Source organism: Gadus morhua, chromosome 22 (assembly GCF_902167405.1).
Source record: "Gadus morhua chromosome 22, gadMor3.0, whole genome shotgun sequence".
Classification (NCBI taxonomy): Eukaryota; Metazoa; Chordata; class Actinopteri; order Gadiformes; family Gadidae; genus Gadus; species Gadus morhua.
In genome coordinates this window covers 5,828,086-5,846,123 of record NC_044069.1, presented here as the reverse complement: position 1 = coordinate 5,846,123, position 18,038 = coordinate 5,828,086, and the positions used below count along the sequence as shown (strand labels likewise).

Genomic DNA, 18,038 nt, shown 5'->3' with positions numbered 1-18,038 from the left:
GGCTGCACGGCAGGAAGAGGAACAGGAAATGGAAAAAAATTATTCCACCACTTGGAATGAATCATTTTAAATGGTGTGTGTGTCTGTTGGAGGGAGTGTGTGTGTGTGTGTGTGTGTGTGTGTGTGTGTGTGTGTGTGTGTGTGTGTGTGTGTGTGTGTGTGTGTGTGTGTGTGTGTGTGTGAATTTGGGGGGGGGGAGTGTGTGTGTTAGTCTGTGGGGGAAAGAATGGGTGTTTGTGAGTAGTGTACGTTTGCACGGGGCGAGTAAATGAGTGTCCACTTCTGTATGTGTATAATTGCGTGAGTGTGTGTGTCTGTAGGGGGACCGAGAGTGTGTTTTTAAACGTGTTGAGTGAAAGAGGGTCCACTTGCGTGTGTGTATGTTGGCGTGATTGAGTGTGAGTGGACGGTTAGTTAGAGCGTGTCTCGCATTCTCATCTCACAATCATGTCCAAGCGTTTGTGTGTGTAAGCTTGTTTAAATTCAAATGCGTGTTTGTCCTGTGTATCTGTATATGCTTGTAAATGTGTGCGTGTGTTTGCAAGTGTATACGTTTGTATGTTTGTGTGTGTGTGTATCTGCGTATGCATCTGTGTGAGTTTGAGTTTTGTGTGTATCTGTGTATGCTTTGAAATGTGTGTGTGTGTATATCTGTGTGTCTGTCCGCATGTGCGGCTATTTCTGTGTTTGTGTGTGTGTGTGTGTGTGTGTGTGTGTGTGTGTGTGTGTGTGTGTGTGTGTGTATCTTATATATCCTTGTAAATGTGTGTGTGCAAATGTATGACTTTGTATGTGTAACTGTATTCAAAGGGTTGCACACATTCCCATCCCACACAACCAAACACACACACACACACACACACACACACCTCCCTCGGGCCATTGTTGTGTTGACTCTCGCGTCCTGACCAATTGCTGTTTCTGTTGCTCCAGCCTTCGCCAAACAAAAGCGTCTCTGAGGAATGCGTGTGTGCGGTCGCAGCACGGCGAGGACCATGTGGTTCCGAGCAAACGCGCAGGGATCTCGTCACGGCCGCCGCACACATTCCTGCGCTATATTATAAAAAGCACAAATATGGAAGAAGAGGAGGAGGAGGAATGCCTGAAGCAGATCTCCAGGAGGGGGAGATGGAGGAGGAGGAGGAGGGGGAGGGGGAGGAGGGGGGGGGGGGGGGGAGGAGGAGGAGGAGGGGGAGGGGGAGGAGGGGGGGAGGGGGGGGGAGGAGGAGGGGGACTGGGGGGGGACTGAGGAGGGGGGGGGGGGGAGGGGGGGAGATGGGAGGAGGAGGTGGAGGTCTCAACGTGGGGAGGACTGAGGGGGGAGGGAGGGGGAGGGTTGGAGGAGGGGGTGGAGGAGGTGGAGGTCTCAACGTGGGGAGGACTGAGGGGGGAGGGAGGGGGAGGGTTGGAGGAGGGGGTTGAGGAGGTGGGGGTCTCGACGTGGGGAGGTTTTGGGAGGGCCGGGAGGCTGTGATGGGGTCGGGGCTGAGCCAAGCGGATGAGAGAGTGATGGAGGGGCTGCTGTGATCGTGACAGGGTGAGTCCGTGGAAAAGTGCTCTGGGGTCGCCAGGAGATGGGGGTGTTCGGGGGGGGGGGGGGGGGTCTGGACTCCATAAACCATCTGCTGGAGGGGCGGAGGTGCTGCGATGACGTCATCGGCCCGTGTCCATCCCGGATCCAGGATGGATTGTTATTGGACGAGCTCGCTTCGGGGTTGGGGGGGATTTTTGGACGTTAAATCCCAGCGATCAGATTCTGACAGGGGGCTGATATAAAAGAAGGTCAGGGTGTATTAATAGACCATCACACTAGAGGGATCCGTTACAACACAGAGAGGGCTGGAGTGTTTGATAGGAGAGAGAGGGACTGAGGTATCGTCGTGGTAACGGGGAGCGGCAGGTTGAGGTTATCAGTGCTAACCTCTCCCCGAGCCGAGGGGTAGGCTGAGAGAGAGCCTTGTTCGTTGCTCAGCGAGTCCTATACTCCCAACATCGAAAGAAAGTTTGGTCATCCACACACAAGCGAGCGCGCGCACACACACACACACACACACACACACACACACACACACACACACACACACACACACACACACACACACACACACACACACACACACACACACACACACACATTTGAGGGGGGGGGGGTATCAGTTACACAGCCCTGTCTAGGCCCCCATGTCTTGTTTCCCCAACCCCCAACTCGAAGCATTTCCTCATTCTAAAGAAAGACTGCATCTTAATGCATCCTGTCTTTACACCGAGGGGACAGAATCCCAACGCACTACGTCACGGCGCGATGCAGACGATTGAAGTTCACATCTGGAAAATGACAGTTGGAGAAAAAAACAATAACTTCAAACAATACTGCTGTTCTATAAATCTCGGTCGTTTACCTGATTCGTTGTTTTATTAGTGATTAAACATTTTGATATTGAAATAAAATGTTTTTGAATTCAACGTGCACTTTTTAATCCGGATGAGTAATCGACGGTGCACCGAGCGGGAGGTAACAGGTGTGTTACCCGGCACTGCCCTCCGCTCTCCGGGACAAAGAGCCCACAGGACGGATGGAGCCTCTGCACTTTTTTCTCACACATTTCAGACTCAAACCTCCATGGCAGAACATCAAATACCAGACAATACATAGATTAACGACGTGTGTTCCACGAGTCTGCATACATTCACAATGAGTCGGCCTACTTCGATGACAATTTGAGATAAAAATCGGAACTCCGATGAACTTACAATTCGTGTCTGGTTTCTTCGGGATAGTCCGCTGGGCTTCTGGATGAGGGATAAATCCTGTGTGGACGCGGAGCGACTCGGAGGGACTGCCTTGGCTTCGGGTTCACTTATCTCAGCGTGTCACTGAGTGACTGTGTGTGTGTGTGTGTGTGTGTGTGTGTGTGTGTGTGTGTGTGTGTGTGTGTGTGTGTGTGTGTGTGTGTGTGTGTGTGTGTGTGTGTGTGTGTGTGTGAGAGAGAGACGGGGCAAGAGCCTTTTTCGCAGACCCAGCCCCCTTCCCTCTCCTCCTCCCTCCCTTTCACCTTGAGAGGATTTAAGTGGCTCTAAATTACAGTTTTAAAGTGTTAGGAACCCGGCCATTAAAAAGGCAACAGGCCAGACACAGAACAGCCATAATTAGCTCGGATTACAGATGTAGACTGATTATGGTAATTACATAGTCATTAAACACTTATTATTTATTATCGTTTCTTAGTCCCAGCACCTAATAAACTAATGATGAGTGCATTACGCACGTTATGTAAAGCGTAAAAGCCGTTTTAATAGCCAACAGTGGAGTACTCCTCCGCATCATATCACTCCGCTGGCCGAACTACATTTCTGTGGTTGTGGAAAACTGCAGGCTCTTTCAAAAATCCTCGAGAGCAGGAGATCATTTTGCCTTTCCTTGACCTCCATTTTCCACCGAGGTCTGCCGTTGATTACAGCCTGCGTCCTGCTGCCACCTCCCATTACCCGTGTCAGGGGGGAGACAGGGCTCTCTCTACATGTGCGACAAATTAAAAATGCTCCTTCCAGACCGAGTGACACGGCCCCAGATCCAAGTGGTAAACCTGCACACTACTGTGGATGTGAACTACAGATGAGTGGATTCGGTTCAGGGTTTCGATATCGATGTAGGACATTTTCGAGGAAGTGCTGCCCTCTAGCGGTCAGAAACCGCTACATGCATCTCTGTGGAGAGTTAGATGACTGTTATAGGGAATAGGATGGGAATAAAAGTCCAAGTAATTGGGCTATAAAAACTTTATTTTTCAGCAATTCACATTTCCTTGCTTTAAAGCTATTCTCAGTTGGATTCGGTTAAAAGAGGAGAGAAATAGATAGAGAAGTGTAGTGTGTGTGTGTGTGTGTGTGTGTGTGTGTGTGTGTGTGTGTGTGTGTGTGTATGTGTGTGTGTGTGCGTGTGTGTGATTTTATGGTCTCGGAAATATTGTCCAGACCTGCTTGAACTTCCCTAAAAGCAAATTATTACCTGCTACTAAACATAATGTCATAACGTAAACTTGGCCAACGGAAGGCGGGCGCGACGGCTCTAATGAAAATACTTTTTTCTCTTCCAGGACCCCATTAAGAACCAACACACACTGCCCCTCTCCGAGCCCAAACACACTTTATCAACACAGACCATAATAGTCCCGCTGGCACCATGGACGTCCAGCAGGATCTCCAGCAGAAGCTGGGCTTGAGTCATTATCAACACTCGGCCCATCGGTCTCCCGGTCTCTTCCTGGTGGCTTTTCGCTCGGCATTTTGTTCTCACTTTGACACATTCGTTCTCGATGTTTTCGGAAATTTAAAATATATATATATGTCGGGATGTCGCGTTCTCGGAAAAAAGTCGAGAAGTGATACGGCACTGGAGTTACTAATTCACACATTACTACCGTAAAATACGTTTCTACTATCTACAGCGAACACTTCAATCTGCCACGGTAACATGAAAAAATAAAAATTAAGGAAAGGAAAAAAAGAAAATCAGTTGAAACTACAACAGTGATCAATCAAGAAGCTAACAGCACTAAGAGAACGATGGTGAGCCGACGTCTATTTATTCAAACCGCTCTGTGCAAGCGGCTCGCAATTCAGCTCCGTATGTATCCGGGATGAGAACTAAATATTTACGTTGTCACCAACCCCAGAGAAACAAACACACACACACACACACACACACACACACACACACACACACACACACACACACACACACACACACACACACACACACACACAGAGTGAGGGTCGGAAACATTTCCTCGGCAGTAATACACTTTGGTCCATAGGCACATCATCATTCAACAGAAGAAGATTTAGGGCCGCAGGAAAACCTAAACATAATTTGGCAAACCAACCAAGGCTCATGATAAGGCCTCAAATCATATACTTATCATTAAACCATAGACATGTGACAATCATCACCTCGCCAATACACTGCATGAAAAAAAAATTGATGTTGATTTGTGCTGTGACTTTCAAACTGTCACCACCTCTCCTCTCCAATACCTCTCTCTCACACGAGTCACTTCATCTTCTTGTCCATTTCGTCCCCCTACACCCCTCCTCCCTCAACTGTAGAGGAGAGGAGGAGAGTGGCCTGGATCCATTTCTAAAACAGTTCTTTGAAATCATGGGAGCGATGGAGCCAACATACCTCTAACCCTCCCAGCGTGGGAGGAGTCTGTGATGGGGGGGGGGGGGGGGTGAGGAGAGGAGCAGGGAGGGGCTGAGGAAACCAGAGGGCAGGTGGCGGCAGACATTTTCGGGGATCGAACCCAGAAATCTTCGTCTGAGAGTCGAACAACCTCTCTTGCTTACGACACGACCCTGCCCCACCAACTCTCACACACACGCACACGCACACACACACGCACACACACACACACACACACACACGCACACACACGCACACACAGCCGTCCCCTACTCCAGGTGATGTTCTGCTCAGCCAATGGATGACCACCCTGACTGTCCCGCTGTGGGCGGGCTCACCAAGCCTCCGCCTACATCATGCTCCCGTTGTGCGAGGCATAGTTCCTGTGGTTCGGAGCGTGGGTGGAGGAGGAGGTGGAGGTGGACGAGGTGAGGGAGTCGTCCGGCCGGCCACCGTTCCTCTGTGTCCTGCAGCCCACCTCGAACACCTCGTGGACCGCCTTGCGGAAGCAGTGGAAGTTGTAGTCGATCAGACCTGGGGGGGGAGGAGGAGGAGGAGGAGGAGGAGGAGGAGGAGGGAGAGGGAGGAGGAGGAGGAGGATGAGGAGGAGGAGGGAGAGGAGGAGGAGGAGGACAATGAAGTCTAATCTTATCTTTATCCGATAAGATCCAGGATTGAGACAAACACAGAAACAAAGCCATGACCCAAGTGTTATCACATTCAGTTTGACGTAGTTATCTACCAGCGGCTGTCTATGAAAACCTGTTTCCATGGCTACTAGACAAGCTGGTTGGAATGAGCCTGTTGGTTGGAGACCCCAACCAACTTGGTTGCAAACCCCCCCCCCCCACACACACACACACACTCTCTCCCTCACACGCACTCTCCCACACGCACATACACAAACTCTCCCTCACACACATGCACGCACTCGCTCTCTCACACACACACACACAGACACACACACACACACACACTCTCCCTCACGCACACACACGCAGTCTCCCTCACACACACACACACACACATGCACGCACTCGCTCTCTCACACACACCCACACAGACACACACACACACACACACTCTCCCTCACGCACACACACGCAGTCTCCCTCACACACACACACACACACACATGCACGCACTCGCTCTCTCACACACACCCACACTCTCCCTCACACACACACGCGCAATCTCCCTCACACACACACACACACACCCACACCCACACCCACACCCACACACACAACCACACCCACCCACCAGCTGACCGTGCACACACCTTTCCTCTCGAAGCTCTCCTCCCGCAGCACGCAGACCACGGCCAGGAAGCGGGTGACCTCCTTCAGGTAGAGCACCGTGGTGTTGTTGAGCTTGATGATGGCCAGGGACTCCTTATCGTACGCCCCGCCGTCCTCTATGGGCCTGGGGGAGGAGGAGGGGGAGAGGGGACGGGGAGGGGGAGGAGGAGGAGAGAGAGAGGAGGATGGGGAAGGAGAGGGGAGGGGGAGGAGGAGAGGGGGGGAGGAGAGGGGAGGAGGAGGGGAGGGGTTGAGGAGGAGGAGGAGGAGGAAGGAGAGGGGAGGAGGAGGGGGGGAGGAGAGGGGAGGAGGAGGAGGGGGGGAGGAGGAGAGGGGTTGAGGAGGACGGGGAGGAGGAAGAGAGGGAGGAGGAGGAGGAGGAGGAGAGGGGTTGAGGAGGAGAGGGGAGGGGGAGGAGGAGGAGGAGGAGGAGGAGGAGGAGGAGGAGGAGGAGGAGGAGGAGGAGAAGGAGGGGGTAAACATTGATTTGATGACACAGCACATTTCAAGGTGGACTGTGGAGCGACACAAGAGGCGTATTGATCACAGAGCACTTAAGTAGCGTTGGTAGTTGCTCCACAATTGATTGTAGCTTTTGTTTGTTCTCAGCTAGTTTTCAAGTTTTCAGACGCTTTGTACGACCTGGACAGGGCCCCGACGGTAACCACGACGACCTCCTCCTCCTCTTACCCGTAGATGCAGGAGATGTCGATGACCACGTCGATCATGTCGCAGCACAGCTCGTAGGACTGCATGTCCACCGCGGAGCTGTCCGTGGCGATGTAGATCTTACTGACCATGTCGAACAGGAAGGCCTTCTCGATGCCCGAGTGCTGAGACACACGACAGAGAGTGAGAGAGAGAGAGAGAGAGAGACAGAGAGACAGAGAGACAGAGAGACAGAGAGTCAGAGAGTCAGAGAGTCAGAGAGAGAGAGAGAGAGAGAGAGAGAGAGAGAGAGAGAGAGAGAGAGAGAGAGAGAGAGAGAAACCGTGAGTGAACTACTGTCTGTGACCAGAAAGATTAAGCAAGGCTGATCCTGGACCAGCCCTGCTTAGTGTGTCCCAGAACCTCAGTAGTAACAATATTATAATATTGCAGCATTGTGTAGCTAAAACACAATCATTCTATGATAGCGTTTGATTACGAAATCAACGGACTGACTCATCAACCCCATGATTCAGTTGAGGCGGCACTGGAGATGCCCTCGCCTTCCCCCCCTCCACCCCCCGTCCTAGACACGCTCCTATTTGTGACATCATCACTAAAAAAAAGCGACAAAAAAAATCGTCTGGGGGAGCAGAAGAAACTCACAGAGATGAAGATGTTCAGGAGGTTCTCCAGAGTGGGCAGCTGGGGGAGGAGCTTCTGGACCACTTTGCTGAAGGCCTCGAATATGGAGTGGTCATAGATACTGGTCAGATAGAAGCTGGAGAGAGAGAGAGAGAGAGAGAGAGAGAGAGAGAGAGAGAGAGAGAGAGAGAGAGAGAGAGAGAGAGAGAGAGAGAGAGAGAGAGAGAGAGAGAGAGAGAGAGAGAGAGAGAGAGAGAGAGAGAGAGAGAGACGTGATTGAAAGCACATTTACTTGACAAATAACGTTTCTAATAATACACTTGTTTGTAGAGCATCTCACAAACATTGGACGCTGATGTTCAGAATGTCCGACCAGAACCATGAGAAGGATTCTAAGCATGGGTGGGCGTGGTGGGAATGGAACCTTTAACCCTGCCGGTGTACATGCCCCGCCCCGCCCCGCCCAGCAAGACAGGACCAGTATCTTAATGAGACGCTGTCGGCTACGCTTTTATGACCTTGATTAGATTAGATGGAAGCTTGTATCGTGTCTGAGGGGAGATACAGTCATAACAGCAGCACACACTATCTGCAGGTTTCAGCAAGTCAAATATAAGACTTTTTAAGACCTTTTTAATACCACCTTGAATGAAATCTAAGACCTAAAACACGCAATGGTGGGGGTTGGCAACAGACGCGAGCCAACTTCGGAAACGGACGTCTTCCAGCCAACTGTCCTTGAATTTGCACCTACCCATTGTCGCAGATTAGCTGGCAAGCACGCAGATAATCGTTTAGATATGCAGCTAGCGAGAAAGAAGCCTGAAAAGTCCCACGAGAAAAAAATAAATAAATAGTCCTGCCCCGACAAATTTAAGTCCTTGAGTTACAGTTTTTAAGACCACCATATGACATTTCTAACGAATTTAAGACTTTTTAAGGCCTTCAGTTTAGAAACATGAATTTAAGACTTAAGACATTTAAGGATGCGCGGACACCCTGCTATAAACATAACATAATATAGATAATACAATGATATATACATTCATAAAATACATGTAACAATGTGAATATAAATAAAAGCACTGTGGAATAGATACAGTACAGTAAAATGTCTGTGCAATTACAGCTCCCGGATTAACACCATGATATGTACTAGGGCTTTGACTTTTGGCCAAAAATCATATTCGAAGTTCGTTTGTTTATTAATATTAGTATTCGAATATATTCGAATATTTATTAATAATATTTTGACCATTAAATGCCTTCAGTAATACCTGGGCTGAATCCGAGTACTTAGTACATACTATTTATGTTCAGTGTCTACTACTTGACCGTACTACACTTGTAGTACGGTCTACACCGTACTACACTTGTAGTACGGTCTACAGCTATGCGTAGAACGCCTCTGAACTCTTCCGAACACCGCCGTAACTCCACCGGATGTTTGGAGATGACGTGTCTCCCCTCAGATGCCGGCAAAATTACCTTGATTAGTTACCTGTTTTCCATCTTGTCATCGTTGCTATTAAATTAATAACTTACTTTACTTTTTTACTCTTTTTAATGTCTCTTTTTTTCGCCGCTTTCTATGACGTCTTTCTAAGCCGCTGTTGGTAGTGTCGGGTCAGCCATCACTTCTTCGTTCGTTACCAGACTCGTAGTCTGGTAACGTAGTGACCTACCGTTGTATACTGTGGCGGTAGTACGCATTCGGAAACGTTTTCCGTACTACACAATGCACACTGAGCATTCGGACACGCTATATTTGTGGCGTACTACAAAATGCATACTATAAGTATGAGTATTCGGATTCAGCCCTGGATTGGGCTTTGCGAGGTTTGTTTACAGGCGTTGCTATGGTTACCGGTCTTGCGTGTTCCAACTGTTTGTTATGTTTCTAATAAATCGCTGTCTAATCAATACTTCATTCACTGCCTCTTCCGTGGATATTACAATATTATGAATAGACTGCATGGGTTCTCCGACGTCTCTCCCTCTTGGCCTGCCCATAACAGGTTCGAATATTTAGGGCTGCCTAATATTCGTTCGAATTATTTTTATTTTTTTTGATATTCGAATTATATTCGAATCACGAAGTTCGAAGTCAAAGCCCCAATATGTACATATTAAAAACACATGAATGTATGACATAAGATGAATGTCAGCACCCCGCAGTCGCTCACCAGCTTCTGCAAAAGACTCAAGACTCACTTGTTCAAAGTTCACTTCGACTCAGCATATGGGATAACCTAGGAATTGTGCTTGGTTCTTTGAACCTCCTTACTGTACAGACAGCAATATATTGTTTCTCTTTCTTCTGACAAATGTAAAGGCGTCTGCTAATAAACCTATGATTAATAAGCCGAGGCTCCCTCGGTCAAATGTCTATGGTAAACAACATGGGGTGTATGAATGATCGTACAGGACAAACTCTGTGGGTGGCGAACAAGTATAAGCTGCGTCCCGTTTTGAACTGCATGGTTTTTTCGTCAAAGCATTAATAATCGTTTACTACCTTGACGGCACCGACAATCCAAAAACTCAAGTCGAAACTAGACGGAAAAAGTGTGTGGTTCAAAATGTGACGCAGCTCTTACCTCTTCGCCACCTACAGAGTTTGTCCCGTACGATCATTCATACACCCCATGTTATTTCCCGTCTACATTTGACCGAGGTTAACCGGAGGCGGGGCTTATTCTTCAGATGTCCACGGCCTAAATGTTAATACAGCCGTGATGGGGCGTGGGCGTGGCCCCCGGGCGGCGGTCTACCTGAGGTGGAGCTTCTCCAGCCCCACGTCGGCCAGGTCGTCGTTGGCCCGCTGGTACACGTCCCTCTGCGTCTCGATCTTGTGGTCGTCCGACAGGCCGTCCACCTTGTGGATGAACACCTCGAAGTTGATGTGGGGGTTGACGCGGTACGCCCGCGACACCGTCCCGTGCAGCCGCCCCAGGGCCTCCACGTAGTCGTCCTGGTTAAAAGGCGATGGAGAGAGTTAGAGTCATCGCCATGGTTACGATGGATGCGGACGACTCCCTCACCTCCTCCAGCTCCGATGGATGCGAGTCGGGCATGATCATCATGGTTACAAAAGGCAAACAGAATGGGGGGATCTATATAGTTGCAGCGGATAGCCGTTAAGGTTACGATGGACAGAATTCAATTAAGAGTTGCCCGAGTAACATTGGATAGGATTTACATTGTTGTCCCGGAAACAGGAGTGGATAGGATAATAGTCGTCATGGTAACGGCGGACGGAATCGTCATGATAGTCGCAGCTAGCTGCAATCATTTGTTACACTGTGGTTTAAAAATACTGTATTTAAGAAGGATATGTAAAGCAAATATCAAAACGTGTCTCAGTGATGCTTTTGCCATCTAAACCTTCATCATTTAACTTTCACCCTAATTCAACAATGTTTATTTGTTATTGTTTTGCTGCTATACACCTACTCTGGTCATAAGTTCCTTCTCTACGTTTATTACAACGGGGTTCTTCTGTGGTAAGAAACTTCTGTGTATCTCTAACTTTAATAAAGGGGCTAAACTTGAGTGTATGGGCCCACCTGGGCATCGATGACGAAGATGAGGGCTCCGGTGCCCGTGAAGATCATTTCGTCGTCAAACGTGGGGTCAAAGAAGTCCACCTGTCCGGGGAAGTCCCAGATCTGGAAGTTGACGAAGGAGCTTCCCGAGAGGTCGTCCTTGTGGATCTTGTTGGTGCTCTCCAAGAAGAGCGTCTCGTTGGGCGACATCTTGTGGAAGACGACCTACAATACATAAGAGTCAGCCACGATCATATGTTTGCTTAGCTGTGATGTGTTAAGAACCTATGTGGGCATGCGTAACCAATACAAAATTACGCATTTCTACATGGAGCACTGTCAATCGGTGCATGTCTTTCCTCTTTAATAAGCGCAAGTGAACCACGACGCTCACCTTCTGGATGGAGGACTTGCCGCTCCGGCGGAGCCCCATGAGCAGTATCCTGGGCTGGGTGTCAGCTGACGCCGAGCTGTCATCGTCGATGCCCGCCTCGTCGCCCCCGTAGCCGAAGTCTTTGGGGAACGAGTCCACCACCCCGTAGCTCCCAGCCATGTCTGGCTCCCCGTACTGGATAGACATGCTTCACTGGTCCTGTAACCCCGATCCTCGCTTAGATGGCCGATCTGAGTTAAACTATGTTATTTTGATCAACGCCTAGAGAGTGAGATATTCATTCCTGGTGAACTTTTGAGTTGCACTGACTTGCTCCGACGTATGAACATGACGCGCAGGGGTTAAGTATGTAAGCCTGGCGTTACATACCCAATGTGACCGCCCGAGGGGGTTCGTTCAGACAATGCGGTAGGGTTAGATAATACGGATTAGTAAGTGGAGGAGAACAGGGGGATATCTAAAAAAAACAACACAGATCACAAGTTAGAACACTTCCGCCCTGGCGACGCCACGCCCCCCTATTTGAACGTGATTGGTCGGCGGCCCTCAAACAATGTGTCATGTGATAAGAGGACCGGCAAGTCAGCCAGGAAGAAAGCGAAACATAAGCGGTGGGTTTCAGTGTGTGTGTGTGTGTGTCGTAATGTTAGTTAACATTGATAAGGCTATCACGATAAACGCAAATATTAGGGTGGTGGTGGAAATAATCTTGCGGGTTTAGGGTGTTGCGCCATCAGTGGTCGGTACAAAGGGAACCTCAACTCGAAGGCTCTTCAAACTCACCCATTTCCACCAGACGAGGTTTGCCTTAAATGCTGATTCATAATAGTGATGTAATGCATTGTGGATTCGTGGTCAAATGTAGCAAGTTTCTGAGCAAATGTCCATGTCAATTGTATAGATAATAAGTAACTCTTTGAGAACACTCTTAACTCAACTCGCATGGGTAAGCAAGCATTTCAAAATAGTAATCTAAAAGGCTTGCAGTCAACTTGTCTTGCTATACTACTCCCTGCCTAAGACATATTTTCTGTGCATATATATGTATTTTAAATTGTATTCTTATTTAAAATACATCTCTTATGTCTTTATATTTATAATCTTCTTTTGTACTGTAGCCTACTTGTTATACTGTATGTGGGAGGGAGTTAATGGCTAATGGACAACCTTATGGCTGTGATACCATTAATTTGCCATCATGGATACACGAAAAGGAGCGCGTCTTATGTTATAACACAAAGGTCCCTCTTTACATTACCTTATCCTGGGTGGTTGTTTCCAGGGTTCAAGATGGCCACGCCCCTGATGCGTCTCCTGTTGGCAGCCTGCCCGTTGCTGTTGGTTACTGCTGACCCTATCCGCAAGGTCTCCACCAATGGGACCCTTCCTCTGGTCATGTGGCACGGAATGGGTATGTCCCTGGGAGGCTAGCTCGGAGTGATATTGGATCACATTATACATATTGTTCAAAGGGGCTGGAGGTTACACTGTGACGTGAGCTCAGAGAAAAGTACTGGATCGAGAACATAACTGTATCAGAGATCATTCACGTCTGTGAATGATGAGAATCAGTTACTAAGTACACAAGAGTAAAGTTCTTAGGATTGGTTCCTTAACTGTCACAAAGCAGCAACAATACAAGAAAAGATAAGTACAAATAAGTAGCAGCATCAATAGATCCCAACATTAAATTATAACATTTAACAGGAGGCATGGAATATGATGATCAATGAATAACATTTTTCATTGTCGTAAGCTTTCCTCCATTTAAAGGCGTCAACAAATCAACGCATCTGTACTGATTACAGGCGACAGCTGTTGCAACCCTCTCAGTATGGGGGCGATCAAGAAGATGATCGAGGACGATGTTCCTGGGATCTACGTGCTGTCGCTGAGGATCGGCAATAACATCGTCGAGGTGCCCTCACTACGAACCTCCTACACCCAGCCGCCATCTTGACTCTGAACGCAAGGGTTTAGAACCAAGATGGCGGAGACCATTACTCTCTGCCGTCACAGTTCCCTGCATCATTTTCTTCATTGGGATTCAGTTTGACTAATCTCTGAACCAAATTTCACACGCCTTTTCAGTTCACTTAGCTCACCTGAACCTTTTGAAAGGTTAATTCATTAGAAAGACATGTATGTGGCCGGTTCCTGTCTTCCTGCCATATTGTTTCTATTACACTCCACTATTGCGGGTCATTATCAAGTGTCCTTTATCTTTCTCCATGACACCATCCTGTCTTCGTCATTCCCAACCAAACGATGCAAGTCTATGAGTCTCTGAGTGTCTCAGGGAGAGATGTGTCTCACTGAAGGTTGAATCCCTCCTCTCCTCTCCCCTCCTCTCCTCTTGTATCTTCTCCCCTCCTCTCATCTCCTCTCCTCTCCTCTCCCCACCTCTCCCCTCCCCTCTTCTCCTCTCCTCTCCCCTGCCCTCCCCTCCTCTCCTCCCCTCCCCTCCTCTCATCCTCCAGGACACATCAAACAGCTTCTTCATGGATGTGAACCAGCAGGTGACCCAGGTGTGCGCCCAGCTGGCCCAGGACCCCCAGCTAAAGGGGGGCTACAACGCCATGGGCTTCTCCCAGGGGGGCCAGTTCCTGTGGGTGAACCAACGCCCCCCCTGCTGGGCTCTGATTTAATTCCATGACCTGTGGTCCTTGAACGTTAAATGAAAAACATTGTCTGATGTTAGTTCCGGTAGTTCAACTGTATGCTAGACACTTCCTTGAGCAAGACACACCGACCACTTCCTGTGACTTAAAGAAATGATCGACTGAAACAATTCACTTTTGGTCACTTTAGATAAACGGGACTGATGCGTTACTAAATTGGTAAAACGGTACACAAGGTAGCGAAGATTGCTGCAGTAGTCATTGTATGTCGTTATTTAAATATGTTAATTGAAACAGAAGTTAACTGTTTTTAAATCTGCATCACAAGGAGATTCACCCAAAGCAACATGGCTGATTTCTCGCTCTCTGATCTCTACGTCTCTCTGTCTCTCCATGTCTCTCTCTGTTTCTCTATGTCTCTCTGTCTCTCCATGACTCTCTCTCTGTTTCTCTATGTCTCTCTGATCTCTACGTCTCTCTGTCTCTCCATGACTCTCTCCCTGTCTCTCCATTTCTCCATGTCTCTCTGTCTCCCTCTCTAGGCGGGCTGTAGCCCAGCGCTGTCCCTCTCCACCAATGAAAAATCTGATCTCAGTCGGGGGCCAACACCAAGGTAAACATCAACAATAAAATGTCGCTCTTGTTCACCATGACAACCCAAGGGCACTTTGTCTGAAATCAAACCATTAGTTAACAAACCTGTTATGTCATCCGTTTTGGGGTTAATATTAAATTTGACTTATAATAACCCATTCATTTGACTACTGATTATCAGAGACTAACGAACCTAATGCGATTTTGGATGTCAAAGGCTAAACCAATCAATGCCAGCTGTAGAACTCTGGTTGTTGTTAGATGGTAGAACTGGGATGTACCCCTAAAGTCTGTTTGCCCGTCTGGTGTCTATCTGTCCATCCAGGTGTGTACGGTCTGCCCAGGTGTCCCGGGGAGAGCTCTGTCATCTGTAACTGGATCCGCAAGGCGCTCAACACTGAAGCGTACTCCGACTTGGTGCAGAAACAGTGAGCCCTGTTCGGCACACCTTCCTCCAACCAATCCCTCTCTCTGCTTCTCCCGCTGTCTCAATCAACCGCTCCTCCAGTCTCTCTCCCTCCATCACCCTCTTCTCCTGTCTCTCTCTCTTCTATTGTCTCTCTACCTCAACCTCCATCACCCTCTTCCCCTGTCTCTCCCTCTCTCTCCATCAGTCTTCTCCTGTCTCACTCCCCCTCTCTCTTCATCAGTCTTCTCCTGTCTCTCTCCCTCCATCAGTCTTCTCCTGTCTCTCTCCCTCCATAAGTCTTCTCCTGCCTCTCTCCCTCCGTCACCCTCTTCTGTCTCTCTCTCTCCATCACTCTCTTCTCCTGTCTCTATCTCTAACTGTTTAACAGATTTTCAGTCATGATTGAGCTGGTCCCAGTATTGAGCTGGTCCCAGTAGTGATTGTTCTATAAAGCGGAGCGTCGGCCCATTGCATGTGTGTGTGTGTGTGTCCTCAGCCTGGTCCAGGCGCAGTACTGGCACGACCCCCTGAAGGACGACCTGTACAAGAAACACAGCGTGTTCCTGGCTGACATCAACCAGGAGAGGGTCAGTAGGGTGCCATGCTTCAACCCAGGCTCTTAACCTCCTGTGGGAGTCCGTCAGGGAGAATGTGTGGATGAACAGAGAAAGCTTATACACGAGCCTGGGGAACACGGGAACACGTTGCAGTGGTTAAATTATTTTAAAATAGGTTTACTTTCACTCTTCCGGTTGTATTTCCTTTCCTAATTCTCATTGCAGTGATGTGACTCTAATTTGGGTGATGTGAATTTCATTGCCGCGATTTGAATCTCCTTGCACTGATTTGAATCTCATGTCCGTGATTTGAATTTCTCTGCAGGTAGTGAATGAAACTTACAAGAAGAATCTCCAGCTGCTGGAGAAGTTCGTCATGGTCAAGTTCCTGAATGACACCGTGGTGGACCCACGCGTTACGGAGGTAGGGGCATTGAGGCACGCGTGCAAATCGAGGGCCAATCGATTTGTCATCTTTTAAATTAGAAACAAATATTTTAGCCCCAATTAGTTGCGATTACTTGCGAGAACAACCTGTTCATGAAAACAATTATTAATATATATAGATGGCTTTACTATCTTTTTTAACCCCTTGCTACTGCAAATTTCCCCGTTTTGGGACTTAGGGTCAAGTTCCTCATCAGCTTTTCATAGCTTAGCAATATTTCTTAAACCAATACAGTTTATATCAGTGCATTCCTAATTATTCGATACAACCTTCCAAGAACTATGCAAGTAGAGGGTCCAATACAAGCCAATTGCATTCACGTACACTAAAACCATACACACAAGTACACATACACGCATATACTTCTATCACCCCTTGAGCGTTACCAGGTAGAACTACGAGCAAGTACTGCGTAAATCCTCACCAGATACTTCCTGAAATAGGCAGATGGTGTGTGTTGCATGTGTGTCACTATTCCCCAGTCATCATCACGGCCACAGCGGTGTGACTGTGTGACACACAGACGATACGAAAGACATTGCATAACGAAACATACTCACTTCCTTCCTGTTTGTGTAGTGGTTCGGCTTCCTGAAGACCGGCCAATCGAAAGAGACGGAGACCCTGCAGGAGAGCCTGCTCTATACCGAGGTAAGAGTCAGCACTTAAAATAACTTAACATTTTTTTAAGAAAGACATAACATACGGAGACCCTACAGGAGAGCCTGTTCTATACGGGGGTATGAGGCAGCACTTAACATAACTGTTAAAAGCTTTTAAGAAATAAAGCGTACGTCCATTATTATAATTATATTGAATTACTGTCCAGTGCTAGATTGACATTTTATTCATCGACGTTCCAAGAGAAAAGTATTGCATGGTTAAACTTAAACCTACGTAAATCCTGCTGTCATCAGACGCAGTTACCCAGAGACGAGTTTCAATTCCTCACTCAGACTTGTGGTTTTTATAATTCATGGGAATACGTTGACTGACAAGAGACGCAGTGTGCATATGAATGAGCTCCAAATGCTCCATACTGGTTCTCCGCAGGACCGCCTGGGACTGGCTGCCATGGAGAAGGCAGGCAAGCTGGTCTTCCTGGCCAGCGATGGGAACCACCTGCAGTTCACCGAGAAGTGGTTCAACGACAACTTACTGCCTTACATACGATAGTAATACCGCAGTACACACGTGGGTAGGCCTGCCTGGTGTACGCACTGCTATGACTGCTTGACAACGCTAGTATAACTTCTACTGTACGCTTGTCATTTGGCTTGGTACGCCAGTAATTCAGCCTGGTTACTAGCGTAGTACTACTGCTAACATTCGCTAATAATTCAGCCTTGTATATACACTAGTATAATAAGGTTTAATACGCTGACGTCTACACCATTATCCGTCAGGTGTATTGATTATTTTAACTTCTTTGGGTTGAGAGAACATTTTAGTTTAAAGAGGACAATGTAATGATTAAACATGTAAACAGCCGGCCCAATTCACCTCTACTGCACTGAATACCGTTTTTGATTTTAGTTAATTTAAATAGGAGAGGATCGAATACATGCTGGAAATGTTGGGTTTTGTTTTTAAGTTCTGTTTTTTTCTCCCTTTTAATAAACTTTACGTTCTGAAGTTTTGCTTTGTTTTCTTCAGGACCCTAAACAATAAACTGTAAAAAACAGACCCGA

At 47.9% G+C, this 18,038-nt stretch overlaps 3 protein-coding genes and 1 long non-coding RNA gene across 6 annotated transcripts in view; 1 reads left to right on the top strand and 3 right to left on the bottom strand.

The window, feature by feature from the left end:
• LOC115535257 (four and a half LIM domains protein 3) overlaps window positions 1-2,992 on the bottom strand; it is a 20,929-nt gene extending 17,937 nt beyond the window's left edge. Inside the window, exon 1 of one of the 2 annotated variants that reach the window (XM_030346310.1) lies at window positions 2,752-2,992. The gene's annotated coding sequence lies outside the window, so the exon portion shown is untranslated. The remainder of the gene's footprint in view (window positions 1-2,751) is intronic. The other variant, XM_030346311.1, reaches the window with a different exon arrangement.
• A 767-nt stretch (window positions 2,993-3,759) lies between these two features.
• rragcb (Ras-related GTP binding Cb) lies at window positions 3,760-12,193 on the bottom strand. The gene is made up of 7 exons (XM_030346307.1): window positions 11,719-12,193; window positions 11,346-11,549; window positions 10,551-10,750; window positions 7,798-7,912; window positions 7,174-7,316; window positions 6,465-6,607; window positions 3,760-5,716 (listed from the first exon to the last, which is right to left on the bottom strand). The coding sequence occupies exons 1-7, from the start codon at window positions 11,902-11,904 to the stop codon at window positions 5,532-5,534; spliced, it is 1,176 nt and encodes a 391-aa protein (XP_030202167.1). The 5' UTR covers window positions 11,905-12,193; the 3' UTR covers window positions 3,760-5,531.
• Window positions 12,194-12,196: 3 nt separating this feature from the next.
• On the top strand, window positions 12,197-17,982 carry ppt1 (palmitoyl-protein thioesterase 1 (ceroid-lipofuscinosis, neuronal 1, infantile)). 2 transcript variants are annotated; one of them, XM_030346308.1, is made up of 10 exons: window positions 12,197-12,329; window positions 13,001-13,129; window positions 13,527-13,636; window positions 14,199-14,326; window positions 14,882-14,952; window positions 15,259-15,361; window positions 15,839-15,929; window positions 16,225-16,323; window positions 16,927-16,998; window positions 17,401-17,982. In XM_030346308.1, the coding sequence occupies exons 1-10, from the start codon at window positions 12,272-12,274 to the stop codon at window positions 17,521-17,523; spliced, it is 984 nt and encodes a 327-aa protein (XP_030202168.1). In that variant the 5' UTR covers window positions 12,197-12,271; the 3' UTR covers window positions 17,524-17,982. The 2 variants fall into 2 exon arrangements, with proteins under 2 accessions (XP_030202168.1, XP_030202169.1); XM_030346309.1 differs by having other exon boundaries at window positions 12,284-12,519.
• LOC115535258 (uncharacterized) lies at window positions 15,840-16,918 on the bottom strand. The gene is made up of 2 exons (XR_003974427.1): window positions 16,772-16,918; window positions 15,840-16,373 (listed from the first exon to the last, which is right to left on the bottom strand). It is a non-coding gene; the product is annotated as an uncharacterized LOC115535258 (long non-coding RNA).
• Window positions 17,983-18,038: the final 56 nt, after the last annotated feature.

Excerpts from the sequence above, each read along its gene's own strand:
- rragcb (XM_030346307.1), bottom strand. The coding sequence starts at position 11,904 with ATGTCTATCCAGTACGGGGAGCCAGACATGGCTGGGAGCTACGGGGTG. Across the intron at positions 7,913-10,550 it reads CTGGAGAAGCTCCACCTCAG|CTTCTATCTGACCAGTATCT; the intron begins GTAGACCGCCGC and ends CTCTCTCTCCAG. Across the intron at positions 5,717-6,464 it reads GGAGAGCTTCGAGAGGAAAG|GTCTGATCGACTACAACTTC; the intron begins GTGTGTGCACGG and ends CTCCCCCCCCAG.
- ppt1 (XM_030346308.1), top strand. The coding sequence starts at position 12,272 with ATGTGTCATGTGATAAGAGGACCGGCAAGTCAGCCAGGAAGAAAGCGA. Across the intron at positions 14,327-14,881 it reads TCCCAGGGGGGCCAGTTCCT|GCGGGCTGTAGCCCAGCGCT; the intron begins GTGGGTGAACCA and ends CTCCCTCTCTAG. Across the intron at positions 14,953-15,258 it reads AGTCGGGGGCCAACACCAAG|GTGTGTACGGTCTGCCCAGG; the intron begins GTAAACATCAAC and ends CTGTCCATCCAG.